Raw genomic sequence first — 27,161 nt, 5'->3', positions numbered from 1 at the left:
GCGCGGGCCGGCTCAGGCGTGCGGGGCCGGCTCAGGCGTGCGGGCCGGCTCAGGCGTGCGGGGCCGGCTCAGGCGTGCGGGCCGGCTCAGGCGTGCGGGGCCGGCTCAGGCGTGCGGGCCGGCTCAGGCGTGCGGGGCCGACCGCCCCCGCTCAGGCGCAGCTGGGCACCGCCGCCCCGCCGCTCGCACCGTGCGCCCCGCAGCTCCCAGAACGCAGCACAGGTGGTTCGGGTTGGAATTGGTCACGGTTTGGAGCTGGAGGTCCGGGGGCAGGTCAGGACAGGACAACGCTCTGCAGATTTCAATCTCTTTATTAAGAAAAAGGCGTATTACAACGACTGCTAAAGTACAGCTCCATACTCCAGTCTCTGCGTATTAACACATTTTGAAAAGCACTTGGTTAAAAAGCAAAGTCAACATCATCCTGGCAAATAATGGTGTCATGTTGTAAAATGAACATTCAAATAAAGCAGAGCGCTATCAAACCTTTGGCATCCGTCCCGCCGCAACAGCTCTCCCCAGCACGACGTTATGCTTTTATGTTCCCAGCTGAGCTCCACAAACGCAGCCAAGCAGAGTATTTTTGCTCCAACTAAACCGCAGCTGCTCGGGGAGCGGGGGGGCTGTACCTGGGGCCCTTCGCTCCTGTTCCCCCGCCAGAGCCTCCTCGGTCCCGAGCACAGCTCTGCCCGGGCAGAGGGGGCGTCCCCGCCCCAGCAGGCCTGCCAAAGCCTTGGCGAGGACTGTGGGGACAGTGACCTTCCACGTGACCTTGACGCGCCCAAGCAAATCCCGATGGTGCCCGTGCCCGCAGGGCTGGGGTGCTGAGGCTCAGGTCCTCACCTGCGGCCCAGGGGGAGAAAGGGTTTGGTTTTTGAGACATACAAAGATTTGAGCGATCTCATTCCTCCTGTGATCGCAATGACAGGAAAGGGGATCTCTTCTGGAAGCTACAAGGTGAATGAAATCTCTTGGAAAGAGGCAGGAGGCATTGCCGCACCCCGCGGAGCTCCAGGTGCCCGGGGGGTGCACTGGGTGCCCCTCTCACACCGGCAGCTGTGCGACCCTGTTCCTCCCCAACACCAGGCGGGTCACAACGCCTGTGCTCTGCCTCCGGCACGGCCGCGCTGGGGACAGGCTGTGCCAGCGCCTGCGGCAGCGGGACGGCCCCACAGCCGCCCCAGGGGTCGCGTGGCCGTGCTGCCCCCACCTCGCAGCGGCCCCACGGCGGGATGGGAAGGATGCGGCTGGGAGCACCTGGATTAGCTCCAGCAAACACATTCAGAAAATATGGCTTTTTAATTAACACGGTCAAGAGGGAAAACTTCCCAGCAGTCTGCCCAAGGTTAAAATAAGTCCATGGGAGCGTGCACCAAGCCGTCAGGACGGGCTCCGTCTCCTGCCGCGGCACCGGCACCGCCGCAGTGAGTGGAGCGGGAGCATCTCCCCCGCGTGCCGCTCACCCCGCGCCTGCTGCGAGGCTGTGCAGTTTGAGACGCTGCTTTCTCTGGGAGCATTAGGAGAAATAATGAGGAAAAAGGAAATGAACAAACCCAACTCATCAAATCCATGAGCCGCTGCAGAGGGAAGGGGGTGCGGAGGAGAGTGCCCGGCTGTTAGTGTGTGCACAGAGCTCTCAGCACGTTGTGCTTTATAGACGTAAGACGTTGTTTAACAACCGAGCTTATTGCTATGCATCCATTTCCAGTCTAATCATTAAGCTTTACGAGTCAACATTCAACATTGCCCGTTCCATACAAAGCACGTTGGTGTCTGCGGTGACACTCCCCGGTCTGTGCGTGTCGGGTACACGGCGCAGGGTGACACTGGGCACCCCCGGGTTCCCAGGACTCCAAACACACCTACAGATCCGTGTCACACGGGCCGGGGCTCGTCTGAGCCTGCGCCCGGGGCTGCAGGACCCCGCTCCCTGCGGCGCGCAGCAGCCTGCTCTGTGAAATATAGGAACGCTGTCTGCTTGTTCTTCTTTTTTGAACATTTTGATCTCTTTGATCATTTTATATAAATACAAAGATTAAAATAATTTATCTTGACATAATTCTATTACAATCATACAGTGTTTTCCCTTCAAAACAAGTGCATGTGTGTGTATATATATGTGTATATATATATATATAAGTGTATATATAGCATCTCTAGAGCTTCCCTCCCGCTGAAGAAAAGCAGCAGTGATGGAAGCGGGTACGGTGCGCAGGAGCTGATCCTTCCCGCTCCGAGACAAGGGTGCCCAGGGCAAAGCACAGGGCTCACCCCAACAACTCATCCCGAGCAGGTTACGCTGGCGTGAAGGGGCAGACTGGGGGTCCCGTCCCCGTCCCCTTGGGAGCTCCCCCCTCGCTGAGGACGCTGTCCCAGGGCTGTGGGTCAGGCCTGCCCAGCTGCCCGCAAGCATCGCAAAAGCAGCCGGGGAACTGGAAATCAGATCAACTCCTTCAGCAAGCTGCTAATTAGCGGTGAAGAGGAAAAGATCCTGCAGCTCGACAGGGTTGCTTCATTTACATACTAGGCACTAAAAATGATGATTGCTAGGAAGGTATTTACAGAGAAGAAGGATCATACCTCTTCCTCCCCTTTTCGATGCTCAGGTCAGTCATGAACACCATGATTTTATCAAGGATTTTATGATAAAAATGCAAAATCCTCTGTCCATCAGGATTGTCTGGGAAGGAGAGAGGGAAGAGCTGTGCACCCCACAGCCGAAGGAGCAGCCGCACAGCGCAAACGTGCGCTGCCCTCTCCTGTGTTAGAACAGAGACAAACCCCCAGCAGAACCACTCCGAACCTGAGAGAAACAGCCACTTCCAAAGGCCAAACGGTGCCTCCCCTGCGCGACACCCGGGAACGCCTGCCCGCGACGCTGCGCCTGAGCCACCCTGCTGCCGCTGCAGGGCAGGTGACAGCGGTGACAGCGGTGACAGCAGGGACCTGAGCCCCCTGCCCGCCCAGAGCCAGCACGGGCACAGCCGGCCTGAAACCCCCCGCATGGTGCCGGCCAGGGCTGGGGCTCGGCTGAGCCCGCGGTGCCAAGCCGTGTGCCGCACACACCCCGCCCGGCACATGCCCCTGGCGTTGCACCCTGGGCAGCAGCGGCAGCAGCAGATCTTCTCGTCGCAGAAATCCTATTTTCGTTCATTTTTCTCTCCCTTGGAGGCTCTGCACAGGCACTCAGCAGCTCCCCTCCGCAGCCCCGGCGCTGCGCTGCCCAGCAGCTCAGACCCTGTGAGCCAGGGGATCCTTCCCGGCTGCCCGTGGGCAGGAGTGCGAGCAGGGGACCCACTTTCTGCTGCCCCTTCCCCTCCGAGGGGACGGGGAAAGCCACCTCGGCCGGCGCCCACCCCGGTGCCGCTGGGCTCCAGCCATGCCGGCCGGTCAGGCCGTGCCGTCCCCTCGCCGCCTACTCCCGGGCGCGGGGGGCACTCTGGGGGCCAGGCCCCTGCCGCTTGCTGGGCTCGCCCTTGGTCGACCTGGCCCTGGCTGCTGGCTCCTGCAGGGGCTGCCGGGGCGGCCTCTGTGCCCGGGTGGCCGCGGTGGCACCGGCTGTGCCGTGGGCCAGGGCAGGCGGCTCTGGGCGCTGCGGGCCGTGCGGCCGCACCGTGTAGAGGAACAGGGCCGGGTCAGGCATGGCGTCGTGCTCCTCTGGCGCGGGGTCCCTGGCGCGGGCACCATCCCCGGGTGGGCGCCGGGGATGTGGCCGGTGGCCGCGGCGCCGGGGCCTGCCCTCGGGTGGGGGCTGCTCGGGGGGCGGCCGCCCGCCCGCCCGGGGCCCTGGCAGCCGCTGGGCCGTGGCGTGCAGCTGCAGGGACAGGTAGGCGGCCGCCTCTGTCTGCTTCTGCAGCTCCGTGTCCAGAATGGTGACGCGGTGGCTCCGCCGCTTCAGCTCCTCCAGGAACCGGCGCTCCTTGTTGCGCAGGCTGGAGCGCAGTGCGGCCACCAGCGTCTCCTTGTGCCGCAGCTCCTTGCGCAGCTCCAGGTTGTCCTTCTCCTTCTCCTGCAGCTGGGCCTCCATTGCCCGGCACTTCTCCTCCAGCTCCCGGTCCAGGACGTCTGTGGGGACAAGGCACAGGGGTCAGGGGAGGCAGTGGGGGTTCAGCCTGGCACAACAGACTCAGCCCACAGCTCCCGGGGGTCCCTGCACCATCCCGACATGGCTGTGAGGACACATGGACGCAGCTACTGCCCGCTCCATGGTGCTGCCTTGTTCCAGTGGTGTCACTGAGGCTGCTTGGGTGCTGCTGGGAGCTGGAGCTGCAAGCCCCCTGCCCGTCACCGCGGCCGCAGTGCTGCGGGCACAGCACCGTGTGAGACACCCAAACCGCGGGGCGAGAGCAAAGGCAGTTTCAGCGGAGGATGCCGTTGCCATGGAACCTGCCGCCTCTGCCTCGCTGCAGCCTCGTGCTGCGGTTTTAAGATTTCCCTGGGTAGCTGGTGTTTCACCCTAAAGGTGACCCCGAGTGTACCCAGGGGGCACGGGGGGGACAATACCGCCTGCAAGAGGAAAGGACATGGCAACAGTGAAACTGCCAGGCCAGTTTAGGAGGGGTTGTCAAGCTCAAACCCGAGACCCCACAGCCCAGTTAGCGAGGACAGAGATGCTAATCCTGGATTACAGGGGAGCCAGGCTGTGCACACAGGGAAGGAAGCTCCAGCCCGGGCAGGACGAGTGGACTCAGGGCCACCCCCCACACCCAGACACACGCCCCGGATCTCATCTGGGGTTGTGCCCTTACCTTGCTGGCGGGCTTCCAGCTCCTTCATCTCCAGGTCATGGGTGAGCTCTGGAAGAGAAATCAAAGGGGACTGAAGGAGCATCCCCCGTCCGTCCCACGCTCCCGCCGGGGACACGGGCGCCCAGCACCGCCGCGGCGCTGCCGCTGCCTGCCCTTGGCGTGAGCCACGGGCTGAGACAAAAACACATGATCCTGGCAATTTGTATGTTATTAAGCAGCTTTGAGGTCTGAGATCTGCCACGGCGCTTGCCCCTGCAGTATGGCCAGCGCAGCACCTGCGGGTCCTGCCCAACGGCAAGCGGGACACTCCGTTTCTCTGGCAATGCCATTGCTTGTTCTAAGAGAGTTGCTGAACCATTTTCAGTGCTTTAAATCAGAACAAAGAGCAGAGCAACGGACTGAAAAAAGACCAAAGTGTAAGCTGCCGCCGCAGGTATTTCATAATGTACTGCTTCCAGGCTGATCTCTGCGCGTGACGTGTGTGGACGGGCTCGTCCAGCGCGATGTGCCCACAGAGGGACTTTGTGTTCACTTTAACCTGCGTTCCTTTACACACAATCTCTTCTGAGATAATGATCACAGCCCACCCAACCCCCAGCAGCTCTGAGGGAGGCAGAAAAGGGCAGCAGCAGCGTTCCGCTGTTTTGGGACATTTTTTTCCCTGAAAATGAGTTAAAATGGTTAATCTTTGCCCTACATTTTTCTTTTAATCTGCTTTCATGTTGACTCTAATCCTCACCACTGCCACCCTCCTGAAACGAAACGCTTGGCTCAGGCTTCTCTGCCTGTCTGTCTTGGAGAACAAGCCTGCAGCGAGGAGGCAGAAGTGGCGGAGAACGGACGCAGTCTCTGGAGAGCTGTCAGGCCCCCGGCTGCCCCGCGGGCTGCGGCCGCGGAACCCGGACCTGCACCACGCGGTGCCGCGGGAACGCCGACCGGCCCCGCGCCCCTCTGCACGCACCTTCCACACCGCGGCACCCAGACCGCCTGCAGTCACCTGCACACCAGCCGGCTGCCCCCACCGCTCTGAACGGGCAGGGGCTGCAGAAGCACACACGTCAGCCGAGGCTGCCACCTGTCCCGCCAGGCACGGCTGTCACTCCGCTGCCCTGGGACGGGGAGACCCCTGACCACCAGCCGTGCCCCTGGGACTCCCACCCCCCCGGCTGACTTAGGCACGAGAACTCTGCCATCTCCTATCTGGAGAGGCCACGGATGAAGCCGTTAAAATAACGAAACAGAACAGCAAAAGCTCAGAAAGGATGGAGAGAAACAGACAATTCTACCACTGCAGACGTCTTTGTTTCCCAGGAATCAGGGAGGGCGAGAGGCTGGAAGACAAGGAGTAATTAGCTCTGGCTGAATTATTGATGAGAGCGCTGGCACAAGCGGGAAGGAGGGTTGGTGGCGGGCGGGGGCCGGGGAGCGAGGCTGGCTGAAGGGGAGGGTGACACTGGGTGACACTGGCACCACAGGGCCATGGGCGGGGGGCTGGTGGCTGTGTTTTGAAAGTGGTCTCACATGCCCCCATTGCCTCTTTCCCCTGGCCCACTGGCACCTGAGAGAAATGAAGAACCACTTTCACATCGTAATGATCAAAACACTTTTGTGGGCACAGAATATGGGAGGAAAAGGCAGAGCCATCTTGCTGGCTAATGCCGGGTTTCCCTTGCCTTACACCAGGAACCCCGTGGGGCAGTGACCGCTGCAGCCCAACCCCTGCAAGGGGCAGAACAAGCAGCCGGGAGGGCGCTGAGCCGCCGGGGCTAATCCTGCTTCCGAAGCATGCCCTGAGCATGGCACGCCGGCAAAGGGAGGGCTTTAGTGCTGGATTATCAACACAGACTCCTGTTTTATCACCTGCTTGGCCAGCTGATGCCCGGGAAAAACATCACTCTGGTTCTTCAGAGTTGCAGCTGGAGGAAGCTGCTGGCACCCACCGGCAGAGGAGCGACTCAAGAGGCTTTGTGCCACATTGGACCACGTAGCATGGTCCCGGCAGGGGCTGGTGGCACCTGGCCAGGGGTGCAAGCAGGGGGATGGAAGGGATGGAGATCCCCTGATCCCGCACCGGCAGGATCCCTTGGCTCGATGCTCGCCTCCCCCGCGTCCTGCTGAGCCCCAGCGCCAGCTCCCGTGTGGGCCCGGCCCCGGGTGCCCGCAGGGGCTCGGTGGGCTCGCGGCTCCCCGCGCCGTGGCCGCCCCAGCGCTCACCTGAGCAGTGCTTCTGCAGGCGCAGGATCTCCAGGTGCAGGTCATGGAGCAGCTCCATCTGCTCCTTCTTCAGGAAAGCGATGTGCCGCTGCACGCTCTGGATCTGGTGCTCCAGGGACACGGTCTCCATCGCAACCAAATTCACAGTCCAGGCCTGTGGGGAGCGGAGATGGCTGGTGATCAGATGCACGGCAGCTCAGCGGGCGGGCGAGCCCGGTCCTCGAAGCCTGGCGAGGGGCAGAGGGGGGACTGCTCTCATCTGCCCTTTCCAGGGGCCGTGGCTGTGCGTGATGCAGCTGCACTCAGCAGGTCCCCAGGGAACGGTCCCCAAGCTGCCCCACTGGCCCAGTGCCTCTTGGGACTGGCTCTCGTCCTGCTGCGCTCAGGCTGGAGGCTCATGGGCTGCAGGAGCAGAAAATGCTGCCGCACGGACCCTGACATCAGGATGGCTTGTTTCTATTTTGGATTTGGCCCTAGGACATGTTTTATCGCCAAGCAGGATCGCATCTGGGGCAGGATTGCTCCTGCAGTCCCCAGGTGGGAGTTGCACCAGAGACGATTTTGGCTCTCGCCTGACAAGCCGCATGTTACGAAGCAGTAACTGCAGTGAGAGATCTAACACATGAAAAATACAATATGCTCCGTCTAACCCAATCAGCGTTACATGGCAAGGAGAATCGTGTTGTCTTCCAGAAGAAGAAACATTTTCCCCAGTAATCTGGCCAGCGCAGCAGAGCTGCCGCGAGTCCCGCGCCGGGCAGTGCAGCGCACGTCGGGGTCCCTCACCACGTGAGGCTCCGGCAGAGCAGCGGCGCGAACTGCCCGCCGTGCCAGTGCAACAGGGGAAAAATAACCCTCTGAAAGGACCCGTAATCCTGGGAAATACCATTTCCTGCCAACATGGAATCCATCCTGACTCCCCGCCCGCAGCGCAGGAGGAGGGGCAGCCTCAGCAAACCGCGGTGCCAGCGGGGTGACACCGCACCGGCCAGCAGCGGACACTGTGTGCACTGTCCTGTCCCCGGGGAGCTGCTGCCGTTCCCCCCTTCATTCACAGCTGACTTCAGGTTTCTTTCCATAGAAACTTCAACATGAAGCGAGCACTCTGGCTCACGTCCATGGCACGCACAGCTGGGGAACGCAGCACATTTCAAGACAATTCCTGCAACCTAAATCGAATCAAAGTGCATTTAAGCTCGATTCCACTGTAAGCAATCTTGGCAGTGCCGTGAGTTCAGAGCTTTCCTCTTGCCAAAGCCTCTCCAGATTCATGAAATCCTTAAACTGGGTCTCCTGTTCCATGAGAGGGAGGGGAATTTGTTAAGGGGGGGTAGTTCACTTGTGCCGGTTTCCCGGCACCTGCTGCAGGCTGGAGACACGAACCGCCGCCAGCACGGCCCGTCCTGCCGCCAGCCGCGGGGCTGCAACGCCGGGCCCAGCCGAGCAGCCTCCTGGTGGGAGCCGTGGCACCTCGTTCGGGAACGGCGGAAAGTAGGTTGGACAAAGCCCGGGGGACACATCGTGCTATTTTCAAGCACTTTGTTCTGTCTAGTTGAAACGTCTTTAATAGAAATGGCTGCAAATTTTCCATTGAACTTTCCCTCCTGCCTTTAAGTGGGAAATTACCCTTTTTTACCAATGAAAATGTTTCTCTTTAAAAAGAAATTGTTGATTAAATATCAAGCTGTAAAGAAAGCCAAAGAAAAACAATTCTGGAATTGAGAGCTGTTTGTCATCTCTGATTTGGAAGGTAAAAAGCCTGCATAATTTACGTGACTGTTTTCAGCATTGCTATGAGAAATCCCTAGCGGGTTTGGCTGAGCTGTGTCTGTTCACCCTGACTTTCAGCCATTCCCTTGAGAAACAGCTCTCGGCTCCCGGCAGGAACAGCAGCACTGTTTTCACCGTGCGACTGCAGCCTCTGGGACAGGGCACATGGGGTCCCGATCCCAGCCGGCTGGTCCAGCGCTCGCAGACCTCAGTGAGATTCACAATTCCATGCCAACTTACCAGAACTCGGTTTACAAATCAAAAAGACCGAAGCAACTTCTTGCAGTAGCTACAATGATTTAGCTGCAAGTCTGCTAAGAGCTGCTTTCCATCGCACAGACAGGTTGTTTGAGAATTTGCTTCCAGGGCAAAACTATACTGAAGGCTGTTGTTTCACGCCAATCAGAATCCCAAAACTTCGACCCAAGGGAAAACCTCTGCTCTGATGGTGCATTTGAAAGGCAGATATGGCACATACACATACTCAGCACAACAACTGTCAAACCAAGATCACTTAATCATTTTTCCCCATTAAATGGCAAATCAACCAGGAGTCAGAGGGCGAAAACCAGGTCCGCCAAAACAGGTCGATAATTTATCCTGTTGTGGTTGCCAGCAAACCCCTCTCCATCACATTAAAACATATGCAGAAATAAACACTGATACGTATTAGAAATCTATACTGCTTAGTATTTACGACCTCAAAGAACACAAACGCAAATTAGCAACAATGCCACAGAGCTAGTATGGCTTTAAACGTCAGGAAAACAAGGCAGCAGGAAGCTGAGAAACTTGCAGAAGGTCACAGAGGTAGCAGCAATGCCAGGAATAGAAACTAGAGGTGAAATCCTGGCCTTGTGAAAGTCAGTGGGAAACCTTCCTTGATCTCAGCAGAGGCAGAATTACACTTGGAATCCTATTTGTTATTCACTATCTATCAGTATCTATCTAAAGATAAAATCAATACAAGCGATGGTTATAAATTATTGTGTTTTCTCGCAACTCTCTAAACACCGCTGCGTGACTAACGGCCAAAGCTGAAGCTTGTGATTCAGTTGCAGATGCTGAAAGCAAGGCCGTGTTTTCTCCTGCTGGCTCTGGGGGAATTAACTATGGATTCAGCTCGCTGCCAGGAGCAGAATCTGGCCAACCGTCAACGCTTCGAATCAATCATCACATTAGGTGGGTGATCCCCCCCGTGCCATCCTGCACTTCGGGAATTTCGGAGCGACGCTTTCTGATCCCCAGCGGAGTCCTGCTACGGACACTGAACCGCGCGGCTGCCGGAGCTGAACCCGCTGTGCTCGGAGCTGCCTCCGCAGCGGGTGGGGAACCGGCGGCGGGTCTGGCGGGGCGAAGCAACTTCTAGAACAGGCACAAGCGGGGCTGGAGGCAACTTCTGGAGGGACGGTCCCCACGCCGCGCGTTGACCCTGCCCGGGCCGCTCCCCGCCCGCGGCCCCCGGCTCCCGCGCCCGCATCCCCGCAGCGGCTCCGCGCCGCCGCCGCCCGCCGGGGCCGCTCTCCCCGCCCGGGGCCGACCCCCCGCGCCCAGCCCCGGTCCCTTACCTGGGGGGAACGGCGGGGCCCCGCCGGCCGCCCGCTGGGCGTCATGGGGCGGCGGGGCCGGGGCCGGGGCCGGGCTCCCGCGCTGCCCGCGCTGCCTGCGGCGGCCCCGCCTCGCCCGGCCCGGCCCCGCCGCCAGCCGCGCCGTAAACAGGCGGCAACGTGACCGGAACTGGGGAGCTCCGCCGGGGCGAGGGCGGGGAGCCGGGCCGCGCCGGGAACCGAGGCGGGGGCTCGGGGCGCCGACCCCAGCGCCGGGAACATCCCCTCGCAGCCGGGCCGGGGCTCCGCTCCCCGGGGGGGACGCACTGAGGCCGGGGCTCCGCTCCCCGGGACCCCGCACAGGACCGGGCTCCGCTCCCGGGACGCCCCGCGGCCGCCGGCGGTGCCGCTCCCCGCCGCTGTCCGCGGTGCTGAAGCCGGCGCGTCCCGGAGCCGCCCCCAGCGCAGCCCCGGGGCTGCGGGCGCCAGCGGCAGCGGCCGCGGGCTCGGGGCGGCTGGGAACCCCCAGCGTTCGCGTGTCCTGCGGGGTTTTTAGCGTCAAGGCGACTGAAGGGGGGAATGGAAGTGAGATGTGGGGTGGTCCCCACTCCAGCCGGGAAATCGGTGGGGAGCGCGAGTCAAAAAAGAGCTTCCCAGAAGCTGTGGTCAGAGAGATGGTGAGAAAAGGTGTTTTACTTATGTGGTTACTAATTCTTCATACCCTTTTGTTGTGATATGCAGACCAGCTGGGCTCCACTTTCAAAGATGACTAAATTCATTGTGCCTCTTTTACAGCAGGGGAAGCTCAGATGCAGTGGCCTGTTCCATGTCGCATGGCAGTGAAGGCGCAGAGAAATGGTAGCGTCCTCCCCGTCAGCTGACAGTCTGCTGATTCCCATTCCCTTATTCCCAAATCTGCCACAGAGAGTGCAGTGTTCCTGGTCTGATGCTCAACCAGATTGTGCTGCCATCCTCACATTACAACGGCCACTGTTCTGCGTACTCAGCCTTCAGTGCACTAACAGCATGTGAAGATGTTATAGGGCAGCCCACAGGGTATGGTTTATGGCATCATTTCGTCATCCCACACGTCCTTTCTTCCCCTTGGGTGTTTCAAACCTCTGACCGAGTGCCTGTGCTACACAAAGCAGTCGAGGTTATCCTGTGCTCACTCCTGTGTGGGCCTCCTCTCAACTTGCTTTCTCTGAGAAAAAGAGATCTTCCTGCAATGACAAGTTGTTAAGAGGCGAAGGATTTCTGTGTGAAGAAGGACAGTGCAGACATTCGTACTCAGATAAATGTTGTCTCATCAGGAGCTGCTTATAACCATCAGGCCAGCTCTTGCCAAGGTGTCTTTTGCCCCTCTCTTTGCAGTTTGCTATGTTTAGGGGTGTGTGTGCTGTTTTAATGTCTCACTGTATCTTTCCCTAACTTGTGTGCTAACTTGAGTAGCAGTGAATTACAGATAGGGGGGTTGGAGAAAGAGGGAGGAGTGATTTCTGAGTGCATCATGTTTCACCAGGTTTGTACAATTTTCATTGATTTTCCAGTGAATAAAAGACAAGCCTCCAAACAACCAAGGTCAGGCATTTGGGGAAAGCTGCCTCTGTGAACGAGGTCATGGCTCGGGGACACAGCCGTGCGGGGGAGGCAGCAGGCACAGCGCATCCTCTGACCCAGCGGGGCACGGCGCATCCTCTGGGCTTGCTGGCAGCTTGGATTCAGCCACAGTGCACACAGACTGTCAACATTTCCCATCACCTCTCTTGCTTGTGCTCACCATTCCACAGTGAGCTGGTTTGTGTGGCAGCTTTTTGATCTGAGAGAGCTGCTCTCAGGTTTCTGACTACGACATGGCCTAGCAGCCCCCCAGCTAATGCCTCCTGCAACCACACTGTCCTGCGCTGCAGTTACGCTGCGACTCGCTCCCTGCTCCCACTTTGTTCTGAGAGACAGAAACGGCCTCTCCGATGGGTCTGAGGTGGTTTCTAATCAACACAATGAGTCAAAATTGGCAGGAATGCCTGTTTCAGCCTCAGGAGGAGTTGTGGGGTCCCTGCTGCCAGCCCAGGTGTGTGACAGAGCTCCGCAGGCTGTCGGGCAGAGCCGGGCTGCTCCTGGCCTGCTGGGCACCAGCTGGGAGACGCAGCTGCAGCGCTGCCCGGAGAGGTGCTGGCAGCACCGCTGGCCGGGCCCGTGGGTGGCAGCGGGGCTGGGGGAGCAGCTGCGCAGGGACTCCCCGAGCCCGGGTTTGGCTGCAGAGTCGTGGCTCTGTCCCCCGGCAGCCGCCCTGGAGAGAGGACGCTGGAGGTGGCAGAGCTGCCGGTGCTGCAGCGCCGTGTGGCAGGCGGCAGCTCCGCCGGGCGGGGCCGGCGCTGCCCGCAGCTCCGAACCGACACTGGCCTCTAGCGGCAGCGGCACCGGCAGCGGTGCGGAAAGCGGCGTGGGAAGCTGCAGCGGTGCGGGAAGTGGTGCCGGAAGCGGTGCGGGAAGCGGCAGCGGTGCGGGAAGCAGTGCGAGCAGCGGCGCAGGCTGCCCACGGGTCTGTCTGTGGTGACACACCTTGTGATGGGTGACACCAGTTCCCATCAGAGGTGACAACCAATACGGAGGTAATCCGGCCACTTCCCAAGAGCAGCGCCTGTCTCAGCGTGCACCAAAGTTAAACCCGTGTCCTGTGCCCGGCGGGGCCAGCTGTATGGAGTGCTTTAGAGCACTGCTTTCCCCTCCACACCCCAAGTTATTTATTAGGGGATTTTTTGCATTATTTTAAAAATGAGTTTAACTTTGCCTCAAATATTATTTTGCAACCTAATTGAAAAGTAATGTGTGTATGTCTTCTAATTACTTTGAAGAACCTAATAAGAAGCTCCTTAAAGTGATGGAGGACTAAAAGCTAGAGGGTTTTGATAAATTTAACATTAGCTTAACATTTCCACTGGGATTTGAAAATATCAGACTTGTAAGGATATTTGCTTGAGCTAAGTAATGCAATTTGTCCTTCTTCAAAGCGCTGTTGCTCTGCCCAGCTGACTGCGGGGAGGGCTGCGGTGGTGCTGGGGCAGCGCAGCCGTGCGACACCCGGCTGGACGGGGCACAGCCTGGGGAGAGGAGGCCAAATCTGCCGGGCTGGCTCTGGCGCACCGGCCCAGAGGACGTCCGGCTGGGGTCAGCACTGCGCTGGGGGTGCAGACGGGCACTTGAATTCTGTTGACGTGACCCTGAGGAGGCATTGCCTCTCCAGCTGACCCAGCAAAGCACCGCTCTGCTCCTGACCACTGGGCAGCTGGGGCAGAGCCACTAATGCCTTTCAGATTTGTTGGGGCCCAACAAGACTGGGACTCTAGAGTTGCAAATAACAGGTACTTACTTCAGTAATCAATGTTATTTGATTTAAATGAAGCTGTTGGATTATGGGTGCAGCAGCTGGGGGTGCTGAGTTGGGAAATTATGTTCTTAAAGATTAAAAAAGCAAGGGTTTAGGGCCAGAACATCACTTTTGAGGAGTGGCTTTTAGTGTGATTTGAAGCTTCTTGTGTCCTTGGAGGCTCCGGTGGGCCGGGGCCCCTCACCCGCGCAGCCCCCCCGGGCGCGCTTTGGTTGTCCTGGGGGGAGCGGGCGCTGCACGGGGCTTTACATAACCGAGCTGGGCAATGTGACCCCCCCGCACCTGCCCGGCCCGGTCCCCCGGTGCCGGAGGAGGCGGGAGCGCGCAGAAGCCCGCGCAGCCGCCCCAGCCCCCGCGGGGACGGTGACCGCGCTCCGGCGCTGCAGGAGCGGGGCTTCCCCGGCGGGGTCCCCCCACGTCCCCGGTGGGGCTCCCCCTTCCCGGCGCCCCGCCCGCCCTGCGGCAGCGCTCCGGGCCGGCATGGCCTCGGGCAAGGCGGCGGGGGAGCGGCGCTGGGAGCTGGTGCGCTGGTGAGTGCGGGGGGGCAGCGCAGGGGCCGAGGCAGCTCCGGGCTGGGGGGACCCGGCGGGCGACGGGAGGGGCTCAATTTGCAAGGGGGTCCCGGCTTTACTGTGGGGGGTGCTCCTAGCCCGGGAGAGTCCCGGCTGCTAAGCCAGGTGAATGGGGGAATCCCGGCCGGGGAGGGCTCCGGTGGGGCTGGGGGGGACAGGACGTAGCCCGGGTCCCCGGGGGCACCCCAAGGGTCGCAGTGTAGTCCTGGGTACGGGGCTGTGGTGGGTCCCAGAGGGGCGGTCGCTCCAGCCGGGGGGCACGGGACAGGTCCCCGGACAGGGAGAGGGCAGTGCGGGGCTGCAGCTGCTGCAGGGGGATCTCTGGTGTTTGGACTCCAGTAGAAGAGCTGGATCCCAAAGCAAGAATCCAGTTCTGGGAAATGGCCCTGCCCTGCACGGGATAAGCGTGGTGAGCAGCAGCGTCCTGGTCCCGGGCACGCCTGGGTCCTGTACGTGCAGCGGGAAGTCTCTGGGGCATGCACGGGATGCTTGGGGGATATCTTGGCTGTTGTGGTGGGGGTGAAGGGGTGCTGAGGCTGCTCTGGGCTGGGTGCATGGGGACCTGCTTCTTCCTGCTGGGACTGGGTGATCGCAGTGGCCGGAGCAGCTGGGCTGACATTGGAAACAAGCTTCCTCTGTATTTTTTGATTTTTAATTGTGCGGTTTGTGACGTCCAAAGCTCGTGACTGTTGAGCAGGGCGCTGCAGCGATGCCAGGCTGCGACTGGGGTGACTTCGGTTACAGCGTGGTGCTGCTGATGTAAGAGCTGGAGTGAGCCCAGGGCTCATCCTGCATCCCAGCGCTGGGCTGGGGCTCCCGGCTGTGGGGGGATCCCAGCAAACCTGGGGGAACAGAGTGGAAATTGTCGGATTACTCCACGCTTGTTAAGCTTTTTCTTTCTTTGTCGTAGGACACTATTTCTCTTGCACACTTAGACCCGAACTGTTACAATGACTACTTGGCTGTTCTGCCATCCCCCCTGTCTCACTCCCCTCCCCCTTCCTTCCCAAAAGGCGTCCTGCCTTGCCTGCCGCTACTTTGTGCAATGTTAGCGCATGCAAGAGCCGCAGGGGAACACTGGGACTGTAATGTGCTTGGTTGATTGTACTAAGAAAATCAGCGGGTCAGTCCGTACCGGTGACACTATAAGAACCTCCTGGCTTCCCCTTGGCTGGGAGCAGCAGGTCCCGACCCCCGCGCTGCCGCTGCCCCTGGGCCCGGCAGGACCTCCAGCGCTGCGCTGGGTGAGTGGGGCCGCAGCATCCGCACACGGGGAGGGGCTGCGAGCCCACCCAGCCCGGATGGGCCTTCATGGCTGCCGCAGCTGTGTGTGCATGTGTCTCCAACCAGTACTACAGGGGCTTTAAATAATTAATTGCTTGTTGATGAAATTTCATGTTCAGAGGAGGGTGTGTGAAGTGCAGCTGGTTGTTGGGATGAAAACAGGCAGCAGAATTGGGTTCTAAAATATGGGAACAACTGCGATTACTGACATCTTGCTCATGTAAGAGAGAACCTGTACTTCTCTAATTAAAATAATAAACATCAATTCATCACTTGAATATTATTTAATAAGCCTCAAAATCTGGCCTGACATTTAAAACAATATTAGAAAGCACTGGCTCCCAGACCAGACTAATGCCTGACGCCAGGGCTGGTCGGGAGCTGTGGGAGCAGATGATTCCCCAGGGTGGTGGTGCTGAGCTGGGGGTGCTGTGCTTCTGCCTCCCCGGGTTTTACAGTGAAACATCCCGTTTGGAGATGTTTGCTCTTTTCTGTGCCTGGGGGTCACGGGGGCTCATGGCCTGGCCTGGGGTGTCCCATGTCCTCTGCAAGGCTTTGCACTGCAGCTGCCGGTGCTGGGTGACGGGGACCTCTGCTCTGGTGGCAGTGGTGGTGGGGACACAGTCCCCTCCCCTGGGCACGCCTGGAAGGTATGCCCTGTCCCAGCTGTGGCTTTGTGTCCATGGGAGCATCTGCTGATGGGGACAGTTGGGGCTGTGATGTTTTTGTCCTACCCCCAAAGAGCAGCCGGTGGTGCTGAGCCAGCTGCTCTGCTCGCAGTGTCCTGCCGCTCCCTCACCGCAATCCTGCGCTAATAAATATTTCAGTCTTTCTTGCTGTTATTTTTAGGTACGTGCGAGAGGGCCGCTTTCGGATCGAGGAGAGGACGCTGACGGCTTTCCAGTGGCTGTACTCGCCCCAGCAGCACCGCATCGTCAGCCGGGCGGACCTGGGCTCGCCCAGCAGGTACAGGGGGCCTGGTGGGTGCAGGACTGGGGTCCATGGGGAGTGCTGCTGTGTCCCTGCCGTGCTGCTGACAGCCCGCTGTGCCATGAGCCCTCGTGGCTTTGAGGTGGGTGTCCTGAGCCTCAGCCTGTCTTTGGAGCCCTGTGAATACCTCAGCATCTTGGGCTTCACTTTCAAGTAAGGTTCCAGATGCAGGGGCTGCAGTCGGGAGCTGCAACATCACACAAGTACCCTGGGGTTTACAGTAGGGGGAAGGACAAATCGCTGACTGCCACCCCAAACTTCTGTTTTAAAAGCCTCAGGCTTTTTGTCATCTTTTGGGGACCTGCTTTAAGCATGTAGCACACCTGAGGTTTACTTAGAAAATAAATCAGGAGCCCCGGGCTGCATTATCTCCCAGTCGCAAGCGATCTCTGGAAAGTATTTGTTCTGATCTCCCCGCAAGCAATCTCTGGAAAGTATTTGTTCTGATCTCCCGATTTCACTTGGTGCTTAAACTCCCCCCTTCACAGCTCGTTGAGAACAGTCTGGGAGCCGGGTCCTCGCTGCTGATGCATATGCATCGCTGTCAGTTCGGATCCCAGTGTCTGATGGTAAAACGCTGTTAACATAAAAGCCTCGCGGGCCTCAAGACACACATAGCCCTGTGTCTGTTCTCCTGCCTGTTAAGAGCACTGGAACACCCCGAGCCCCTGGGTGGCTGCACTGCTAAAAGCTTTTCCCTCTTTATTTCAGCAGCAGTTTTGGTCTGAGAGCCCTTAAAGCCCTGAAGTATTTATTTCCCTAGAATCGCCTGTGCCAGAATAACAGTGGGAGGGAGGGGGCGTATATGGAACTTCAATATGTGTAATGCCATTTATAATTAATGTTAAATACCATTGGGGTTAATTCCACTGGATTCATTTGATTTCCAGGTGGGCTTGGGAGTTACCTGGACAAGTCCGGTAGAGCGTGTGGGACATCAGTGAGCACTGGGGGCTGAGCACTCGCTGCTTTTTCTCTGCATAAGGGTGGTGACACAGCTGAGCCAGAGGAGGGCTGATCTGCCGGGAGGTTAATGTAACAGGTGTATTTTATTATTTGCACACATTAATGTACTCATCGGTCCCACCTGAGCGGCACTTACAGAGCGATGAGAGCACAGGTCCTGTTTCCTATGCCTCTTTGCCCGACTGAGTGGCTTTAGCCCTGGATGTCCCCGCAGTGCTGTGTTTGGGAGCAGTTAAACAGGTTTCGGGGCTACCAAAAAAGGGAATTGCATTGGTTTCACTGGGTCTCTTTAGGAAGCAGTGGGACGCAAGCGATGTGGCTTGCAAGGAGCACGCTGAGCTCTGTGCCGCAGGCTGATCCTTGGGGCTCTGCCAGGTGGCAGCAGCGTGGGGCTGGGGGGTGACTGCTGAGCTAGAAAGGATGGGGCCTGTCAGCGGGAATGGAAATTCTGCCTTTGCTCTCAGTGGGTCCAGATTTTGTCCCTGGAAGCTCTTGTTTTGCCTGGTCCAGTCTGTGTCTGTCTCTAGTTTGGCTGTAACACACGAAGGGGCTCACATGCCAGACTGAAGTCAGCTTTCAGAGCTGAATGCGGAAGGAGTAGCTCCATTTCTAGTGATTTTTTCACAAAACAGCCCTTTCACTCTACAAGCCCCTGTCAGGCTTAACAGGCGAGACCCTCAGCTCTCGCTGGTGGCTCCTACTCCAGCAGTGCCCCCGCTGTGACCGGCCCTTGCCCGGGACCGCGGCACATCCCCAGCCCCAAGGGAGCCGGTCCCGATTTCTGGCCGACACGCCAGGGGCGCAACGCTCGCTCCTGTCCCCGCGCGGGGTGCAGCGGGGGCGGCTCTGCCCCGGCAGCCCCCCCGCAGCCCCGCGACCGCCGCCCGGCTCGGAGCCTGCGCGGGGATGCGCTCGCTGCGGGGCGGGGAGCGCGCTGCTCCGCACCCCCGCGGCCGCGGCTGCTGCACCGGGAGCAGCGCAAGCACAGGTAAGGTGCTTTTGAGTCTTGCTAAATCTAAACACCCGTATCTAGCGGTATTTACAGCGCGTGTGGGGACCAGAATATAAATATCCAGGGTAATCCTTCAACAGAAGAGATTTAAGTCCGTATTTGTCCTTGTTTTTACCCTGTATGGGCTTGTCTGAATGCAAATGTAAGGCAGAGCCGAGAGATCTATTGTTGAAATGCTTTGCCATTCTCAGCTTCTCGGTTTGCATTTAAATCTGCGCTAAATACTTCAAGCACGGGGGCTTTGTGTGGGGGCTCGGGGACAGGGAGCTGGGATCTGTGCCCCGGTGTGTCTGCGGTGATTGCCAGCACTTAACTTAAATAATGACAATTCAAAGGAGGCAACTTCAAAAGGGCATTTCAGCGATCTGCTCCCCCGCCTTGGGGGGGTTCTGGCGTCGGAGCCCCCTCGGGTGGCTGCCGGTCACGGTCCAGCCACTCCAGGCGCCTCGTTGCTGAGGAGCCCCAGATTTCTTCCATTTGACAGAAACAGGGCACAGAGATGGTTTTGAGCCTCGCGATGCACCCGGCGCCCTGTTTGCTGGGTGGCACTGCTCCCCTCTCTCTTTGAGCAAGACCACAGCTTATCTCTGCCACAGAAGCAGCGTCATGTCTGCCCGAGGAGAGCAGAGCAGAGCGCTTCTCTGTGTCCCGCTCATCCCCACCGGTGAGCACCGGTGAACCCACCCTGCGAGCATGTCACCTGCATCCCTGGTGCATGTGGGACGCAAGACGGATCCTGCCGGGTCCTGCTGTATTTCCTCATCTTCTGCATACTCCAGGCTTCGCTGTTTTATTTAAGACTGCTTGTTGTTTTAGTAGCACAAGGGACATAATGTCTGTCCACATGGCGCGATTTATTGAAGGTTGGAAACACGCCAAGGAGTCTAAATTCAGATGCAACAAGAAGCGTGACTCCAGGCAGCAGGCTCCCTTTCTGCACACACCAGGTTTAAGAGATATTTCATGCTCCCTCTGCTGCTGATTCCTCCCAAAGGGCAGCTCACAATAACCATAGCAGCAAACCTGTCTTTTTAATTTGCTGATATTTGTTTTAGCATCCTTCCTTCCTCTTCATCCCTGAGCGTATCTGTATGTCAGGGGGTTCTGGGGGCTGCTGGGAGAGTCGCTCTGCTGCCTGTCGTGTACCTGAAGTCAGATACTCGATTGTCATTAGTGGCTGCTGTGGAAACAGGAACAGGACTTCAGTAGCAACAGTAGGAAGAGACATTTTTTCCAGGAGCTAAAAACAGCTTCTTCTCCCCAGACCTCTTTCCAATTTCGTGGGGGTAGATGAATCCCTGCTTAGAGTTAACATCTGCCTCCAAGTTGGATGCCAAACCAGAAAGAGCTGTTTCTCAGTTCTGATTTGAATCTAGCCCAGCTCTTTCAAAAACCTCTTAAAATGGTGGAAAAATACAGGTGACACTGGCAAGATGTAGCAGGGTTTTGAAAAGCTTGAGCCCAAATCCTGCATGTCTTGTTCGCAGTGTTTAGATGGGGCCATGTACAAGTTTGGCCTTGAATCTGAGCCCTGACTGCTGCCTAAATCTAATCCTGCGCCAGCACGTGTTGGCGCTGGGCAGCGACTGGTTCCCATCTGCTGCTGGGGCTGCGAGGGGCGAGGGCAGACGCTGGTCCAGCTCCTGCTTCTGCAGGCACCGTCTCCTGTGGTGTCTCCCTAAACATGGTGAGTGTCAGTTAGGTTTCTATTTTTCCTTCTGTTATTAGGAAACTGTTCCAGAGACTGTTTGTATTAAAGATGAGAAACTTCCTAATTCCCAGCCAAAGCATGTTCAGGTTCACCCATGCTTTCCTTCCTTCTCCACATTTTGCCAGCCCTGTTTTTTAGTTTGAGCAGATCTTTTTCTGTCTCACCACAATTTCTTCATGGGCTGCAGATGCATCCCGCCCGTGTGTGCTGTGTAATCTGGGCCATCTCGGGTTCCTCTGGTCCAGCTCTGTGCCAGCCTGCCCAGCCGGAGCATCCTTCCCTGTGCTGCCCCTGCATGGGAAGGGCTGTGGCTGGGAGAGGTGGGCAAACAGGCACACAAATGTCTGCTTGAACAGGCTCTTCCAAAGGACACAGCCTCCCCTCGCCAGCAAGACAGAGCTCCGAAAGGGGTGGACCTGAGAAAACAGGCGGCTCTGTACATTTAATTCCTACTGGGCTGAGAAGAATTAATGAGCCTGGGAGCCCGCGTGATGACTTTCTGTGCGATCAGACCAGCCCCGTGTCCCTCTGTGGTACAGAGCTGGGTCGTGTCACGCTGGGGAAACCAGTTGCTCACGTGTGTCAGGTTGGGTGCCCAGAGAGCACGTGCGTGTCCAAAACACAAATGCTGGTGATGTTTTTGGTGCCGCAGGGTGCTCAGGAAAGCCGGTTACCCCAGGAGGCCTGAAGGCAGCAGCCGGGGCCCGACGGATTGTGTTGAGCTCCACAATGCTCCGTGCAATGAGTGTGGGAGGGATGGGGAGTCGCTTGCTACGCGTGGCAGGAGTGGGGGATTTGCTTCTGAACATACAGCCTGGATGGGCCTTCCTCACCCTCCCTCTGCACTGCCTGGAAACAACGCAATCAATGCTGCAAAGAAAAGACAAATTAGCATCGATGGACCTCAGACCTAGAAATACTTCAACACATTGATTTCTGTTGGTGTTACCCTCCTGAAGCAGCCCAGGCTTTGCAGTTCAGCCTCACCCGCACAGGGGTCCTGCAAGCGCTGCAGCCCGCGCCGGGCTGGGCACAGCTCTGCTCCCACCCGTGCCAGCATTCCCGGGACAGTGGCTCCGGAACGACCCTCCCTGTGGTCCCAAACCCGGCTGGGTTAGTTTGCCTGTTTCTGCAGGTCCTTGAGCTGCTCCCTGGCTTATGGATGGGTTTGGCCTTAGAGAGCAAGCTGTGTTTTGTGGGAAGCTGCTCTTTAAGGCATGGAGTTACACACTTCTTTTTACTTCAGCAGCACCATGAAGGGGAGAAAATACTGTTAAAAATATTCCATGCACTGAGTCAGAGCTAATTCGGACCCTGCTTTCCTTTGCTTTGTACGTTGAGGCTGATAATATGCACAGCGTGTTCTTCCTGCCAGGACAAAATCTAATATTGCTGGGTGCCCACAACCTTCCTCAGAATCATAATAGCAAGATGAATACCGTCAGCGTGCCGCATGCAATATTAAAGCACTAATGATGCAATCAGTCTCTCTTAGCCTCAGTAACAAAGGAAAGATTACGCTGTCCTTCCTGGGCATAGTTGTGCTCCGTGGCATGGGCTCTGGCTGCCGGGAGACGGCCCGGTGCCCGGCCAGGCACTCCTGTGCCTGTGTCGGCTGCTGGGGTGCGATGGAGCGGCCGAGGCTCGGGCGCTTCTCCTGTGCGCTGCGCCCCGGGATCTGCAGATGCTCCAGGAGAGTTCGGGTTTATTAATGGGCTCGTTAACAGCGTGGCTGCTGCCCCTCTGCTGCTCCCGTCCCGGTGGGGCAGCCCGGTGGGAGCTCCCGGCTCTGGCGGGTGCCCTGAGAACTGTTAATTTTGTCTGGTGCAGATGGTGCCAAGGAGACATCTTCCCCCGGGCCCTTGTTTCTTCACTTTGACTGGTCAGCTGCGCCCGCTCTGAAGGGAGGAGGGTTTATTTTTCCTTTTGTTTCTGAGCCCAACTGTGCAAAATACCCTGAGGGGAAGAGAGAAAGTGAGAAATGTCATTGCAGACAAACTATTTCTGGATGTGCTCCCATGCGGGTGAGGTGGTGCTGAGCGGAGGGAGGCTGGTGGCCTCTGGGAGTTGCAGTTGAGCCCTTGGTGTGTGGTGGGGAGAAGGAGAGCTCCGCTTCAGCCCCCCCAGCCACAGGTGCCCCCGGTGCTGGTCCCACAGGGTGGTGAGGTGGGATTTGTGCTGGGTCTGCCCTGCGCCCCTCCCGGGCGGTGGGACATGGGGACGATGTCCCTATGGCTGAGCAAGGTCCTGCCCTGCTGCGCTCCGAAATCCCAGGGGTGTGTGAATCTGCGCAGTATAGCTGGGCAGAAATCAACTGGTAGAGTGTTAGAAAGATGTGACCTGGGGGCAGATGAAGTGAGAGGATAACGTCACCCTGCTGCTGGTGCAGAGCTTTGACACGGAGCGCGCAGGCCAGAAGCAAATGTTCTCAAAGCAGATGTCTGCTCCAAATATTTCATGGTACCTAAATTATGGCTTTGAAGCCTGCAGCATTTGGGGGATTTTGTTGTTGTTTTTTTTTTTTTTGTTTTTTTTTGTTTTGTTTTTTAAATAATGTCCTTAGGAGCTCTAAACTGCAAAGCATTTCCATCATTTCATGCCTTTCAGGAGAGAGATGGCTGTGGGCCGAAAAGTAGGAGTAGAAATAGCTGGATTTCAATCCAAGCTTTTTCCCTGGAATTGAGTGATTTCTCTCTCCAGCCCCCCGCACCCCCTCCTTCTTTCACACATCAGACAGAATCCAAATGTCTCTCTGTTTGAAGCTGCTGGGTGCTGGGATGGGAGTGTGAGCCCTGCAAGTGCCGCGCGCTGGACTGAGCGCCACCGAGTCCGCGGGGCCGCAGCAGGGGATGTTTGCTGTGTGCACCGGCTGATATTTTCCGTCCTACAGCAGGGGATGTTTGCTGTGTGCACCGGGTGATACTTCAAGTCGCCAGAGCAGGAGGTGAGTGTTGGAGCAGCCAAACCAGTAGGATGGTGGCAGCAGGAGGCTTCCAGCTGATGTGGGAACGGCTGCCACGGGACTCGGTCACTGATGTGAGCTCATACCCAGCTAGAGGTCAGCATTTCCATTTAGATGGGATTGCTGCAGCCCGTCTGTTAAAGGACCGCGGGGTTTTTGCTGTGGTCAGCCGGGGGCAGAGCCACCCCGTGAGGGACACCTCAGCATTGCCACCGGTGACATCTGCACCGGTTGCGGTGGCTGGGCAGATGGGGTGGACGCAGCCCCATGGCACGGTGCTGGTGGGTGGCGCTGTGCCCATGGCTCAGCACGCTGCCCGCACAGCCCGGCCTGTGGCTCCTGCCACTCGCAGAAATACGACATGTGCAGCGCGAGGTTGTGAAAAGCCTCAGGCCACAAAAAAAAGGAAATGACTTTTCTGGTGTTCTATGTGCGTGTGCATGCGCCGGGCGCCGAGCAGGAGGGGCCGGGTCCCCCAGCACAGCGCGGGCAGGAAGCACCCGCCGGGCTGTCCTCGGCACAGCTGGCACGCGGTGCTGCCAGCTCCGTCACCGCGGCTCCCATGGCCGGAGCGCCCTGGCAGCACCGAGCCACCGCCATGTTCCAGAGGAAGCGCAGCGTCTCCTTCGGCGGCTATGGCTGGTGGGTGCCCTTCTTCTCCTCCCTGTCCCCCTCGCTGCGGCACCGCGGTCCTGTGCCAGGAGCTTTTCTGCCCTCCATGGCTCAAAGGAGGAACCACCGCAATGCTGAGCCCTGGTGACTCCTCGTGAGCCCCGGGGGTGCTGAGTTCTGAGGCACCTCCTGGGGCTCGTGGTGGGCTCCCATGGGCACATCCCCTGCGAGAGCATCTTGTGGCTCTGCCCCGACTCCTTTCATTGCTGAGGACCTGCCACCCACTCTCCCTCCGCCCAGGCAGGGATGCTCACAGCCACCTTTGGCACCTTGTGGCATGTGTGGTGAGGTCCCACCTGGTTCATGGCAGGTTCCCGTGCCCATCGGTGCCTCCCTGAGTCAGCCCTGCCCCATCTGTCCTCGGCAGAGCGCTGCGGTGCCGCCGGCACCCTGGGCTCCACGGGACTGTTTGCTGCTGCTGTCCCTGCCCTCCCAGACATGTCCGTCTGTAGGGAAATGGTTTAAGCAAGTGGTACTGTTCTCCCTCTGCCCTTCCTCTGCTTTCCCTCACTCTGAGGTATTTTATGCCCATTCTGAGTCTGTGCTATGTGATTGTGATAAGCTCGTGGGAACTGATGGCCAAATGGGCAATTCTGTACTAATTTTGGCTGTTTGGCACGGGGGCAGAGGGTCCCTGTGCTGTCCCCTCACTGTGTGGCGGGGGCTGGGCAGCCAGGAGCGCTGGGCTTTGGGAAGGGCTTGTGCCCGTGGGCTCGGAGCTGCTTGAAACCTGCTGGGGAAGTGCTGAGTAACCGGGACAGGTGTGGGAGGGCAGCAAACTCATCGAGAGCTTCAGCGAAGTCTCCTGGGAACAGAAGCGCCTCACCGATGCCACGTTTTGTCTGAGCTGGATCTTCTTTCTTTTTGTGAAAATGGGAAGGAAGCACTCTGATAAACTCATGTACATATAAGCTTTGTGAAATATGGGCTCGTTTTGTGGCAGAGAGAGATGGCAGCTCTGGGGCAGCTGCTGTCGGGAGCAGTGGCTCTGGGTCCAAACCGCGCTGGGCACAATCCCGGGAGCTGCGGGTGGGGACAGGAGCGTGGGGCAGGGCTGTCACCCGCCTGCCAGGGGCATTCGGGGCCACCTGGGCTTTGCTCAGTTGTTTTCCTTCTGCACTTCGGCGGTTGCAGGGTAAAGATAACCACGAGCCAGAGTGTTGCGCAGGAAAAGTGTGGTCTGCTGGCTGTTGGGAGGCTGTGCCGCCATTGCAGTCCGGGTGGGGGCTGCGGGCTTCCCTGTAGGTCTGTCAACATGGGCGTCTGCACAGGGAGAGAGACCGGGGTGTGGGGAGGGGAGCCCCGTTCTCCATTCTGTGGGGTAGCTCCCCGGCGGGGCTGCTGCTGGCTGGACAAGTCACCCCTCGCAGTCGTGTGTCACCCAGGGAGCAGTGCACACAGCCAGGAAACGCTTCCCTGGGTGTTTACGGGAAAGGGAGGAACCTGCTGCAGCCCCACACCTGCATCTGCATCTTGTCACAGCCACCCGGCCGCGGTGACACACACCCTTCCTGTGGGGACCGCGCGTGGGGTGCCAGGCACACCCCAGCACCGCCCCGCGCCTGCAGCCGCCGTTCCCAGCCCCGTGCTGGGGTGGACATCGGGTTTTGTTCTGTCTGCCTGCTGCACCTGCTGCCAGCGCGGTCCCAGCAGTGCCCGCTTGTCCCAGGCGCCAGCTGTGGTGCTGCTGCTCTTGGACGTAGGGACACACGTGAGGGTGATGTGGAGGTGTGGGGTGTGCGCCCAGGAGCTGCCCCCCTGCCCGCCCAACGGCTCCGGTGACCGACGTGTGTGCCAGCTGCCCCCTGCCGGGCCATGGGCACCCGGGAGCTGGTGGCGGGGCGGGGTGCCCCCCAGTGCTGTGGGACAGCGCTCAGGAGCCCCAGGGCTGCCCAGGGAGAGGCCGATGGGCGTGGGGTGTTTCACTTCACCCCACCTCGGCAGCGGCTGCAGGGAGGGCCTGACGAAGCGGCTCTAAACTTAGTCATATCGCAGCTGCGGTTTCCCTTGCACAGGGTTTTCTTTCTTGTGTTTCGTTTGTTTGGTTTTTTGTTGTTTGTTTTTTTTTTTTTTTGGTTGTTGTTTTTTTTATTCAATTGCCTCTTTTTTTGATTTTCCCTCCAAGAGGCCAAATAACATCAACGGATTTTTATTCCCTGTGGTTCCAGATGAAGCCACTTCGGTGCCACTCCGCACAGGCAGGAGTGGCCACACCACCCTCTGTCCCTTTGGCTCACTGGCATCTGCCACTGAGCCTGGCAACAGCTATTTACACCAGCACGCTTTAATGTTCAGCTTGATTTAATGATCAACAGGGCCTGTGGACAGGCTTGTTAAGCATTAAGTGACAATAGCAGGTGCCCAGGGTCTATTTTAGGAGCAGCAGCGAGCGGGCGCTCCAGGGGCACAGCACGGAGCTGGTGTTTGGGGCAATGCCTGGGACGGGGCTGCCGGGGCTTTGTGAGCCCATGTCGGTCTGAGGGACCAGGGGCGGGTGATGGCGAGGGCAGAAGGTTGAGCTGGGGACACCCCAGCCATGGGGAGCAGGGACACCCCATGGGGGTTCCTGCCGTGTCTGCCCAGTGCTGGCTCTGCTGGTGGCACGGCGTGCCAGGGATCGTCCCCGCCGTGTCACCGTGAGTACAGCCTGCTCCCGACGGAGAAGTTCAGCCTGGCAGCGTAAAGCTGCGAGTAGAGGGGAAACTGCATTTCTGCAGCCTCGCCGTGGCCTGTGTGATCACGGTGAGAAACAACTCTGTGTGTGGTTTGGGGTTTTTTTGGTATTTGGTTTATTTTTTGAGAGATGTAGCATTTATTCTGTGTGGCAGATAACAGAGCATTTGCAATGACTGCCAAAAGACATAATTTTGTATTTTGAGACATTGCTATGATTTGCATTAATTACATTGATATGACTCTAACCATAATGATTCTGTGGAGGCTGGCACTTATTAATGGTGCCAAATAAACAAGTGAAGTGACTGGGGCTCCTGGCCCCACAGCAGCTGGCCAGCTGAGAGTGATGGGCAGCTCTGTGCTCCCGGTCCAGGGCTCTCGGCACGCGTGTGGGAGCGCATGGTGGGTACGGGGTACGTAACGGGGTAAATCCCTGGTTGCTGCTGCGTGGGGACAGTTTTACTTGCTTCCAGGCTTAAGTTTGGGTTAGATTTTGGTTGGTTTTGTTTTCTGGTCGAGCCTTTCTGTAGCGATCATTGTGTCAGCCAGAGCGACAGCACCTCCGAAGGAGATGCTGGGGGCAGTGCCGGCAGTCCCGGTACCCGTGTTGGGCAGCCAGCCCTCCCGTCTGTGCCCAAGTAACTCGCTC

The 27,161-nt window shown here is 58.4% G+C and overlaps 2 protein-coding genes across 18 annotated transcripts in view; one reads left to right on the top strand and one right to left on the bottom strand.

Annotated features, from left to right (window-relative positions):
- Positions 1–293: 293 nt before the first annotated feature.
- Positions 294–10,790, bottom strand: CCDC92B (coiled-coil domain containing 92B). The gene is made up of 4 exons (XM_065036590.1): positions 10,301–10,790; positions 6,963–7,116; positions 4,749–4,796; positions 294–4,065 (listed from the first exon to the last, which is right to left on the bottom strand). The coding sequence occupies exons 1-4, from the start codon at positions 10,559–10,561 to the stop codon at positions 3,416–3,418; spliced, it is 1,113 nt and encodes a 370-aa protein (XP_064892662.1). The 5' UTR covers positions 10,562–10,790; the 3' UTR covers positions 294–3,415.
- Positions 9,773–27,161, top strand: part of RAP1GAP2 (RAP1 GTPase activating protein 2) — a 57,228-nt gene continuing 39,839 nt past the window's right edge. For 3 of the 17 annotated variants that reach the window (XM_065036556.1, XM_065036551.1, XM_065036550.1), the window contains exons 1-2: positions 13,568–13,641; positions 16,373–16,489. In XM_065036556.1, coding sequence (XP_064892628.1) covers positions 13,583–13,641; positions 16,373–16,489 — 176 coding nt within the window. In that variant the 5' untranslated portion in view covers positions 13,568–13,582. Of the gene's footprint in view, positions 9,915–13,567; positions 13,642–14,015; positions 14,198–14,578; positions 14,649–16,372; positions 16,490–18,335; positions 18,468–23,033; positions 23,147–23,416; positions 23,807–26,273; positions 26,579–27,161 lie in introns of those variants that run through there. The other 14 variants (XM_065036557.1, XM_065036553.1, XM_065036552.1 and 11 more) reach the window with 11 other exon arrangements.

This window comes from Columba livia, chromosome 20 (genome assembly GCF_036013475.1).
Source record: "Columba livia isolate bColLiv1 breed racing homer chromosome 20, bColLiv1.pat.W.v2, whole genome shotgun sequence".
In the NCBI taxonomy this organism is placed as follows: Eukaryota; Metazoa; Chordata; class Aves; order Columbiformes; family Columbidae; genus Columba; species Columba livia.
This window is presented reverse-complemented; position numbering and strand designations above follow the sequence as displayed.

Excerpts from the sequence above, each read along its gene's own strand:
- CCDC92B (XM_065036590.1), bottom strand. The coding sequence starts at position 10,561 with ATGTTCCCGGCGCTGGGGTCGGCGCCCCGAGCCCCCGCCTCGGTTCCC. Across the intron at positions 4,797-6,962 it reads CCTGCAGAAGCACTGCTCAG|AGCTCACCCATGACCTGGAG; the intron begins GTGAGCGCTGGG and ends TTTCTCTTCCAG. Across the intron at positions 4,066-4,748 it reads GCTGGAAGCCCGCCAGCAAG|ACGTCCTGGACCGGGAGCTG; the intron begins GTAAGGGCACAA and ends TTGTCCCCACAG.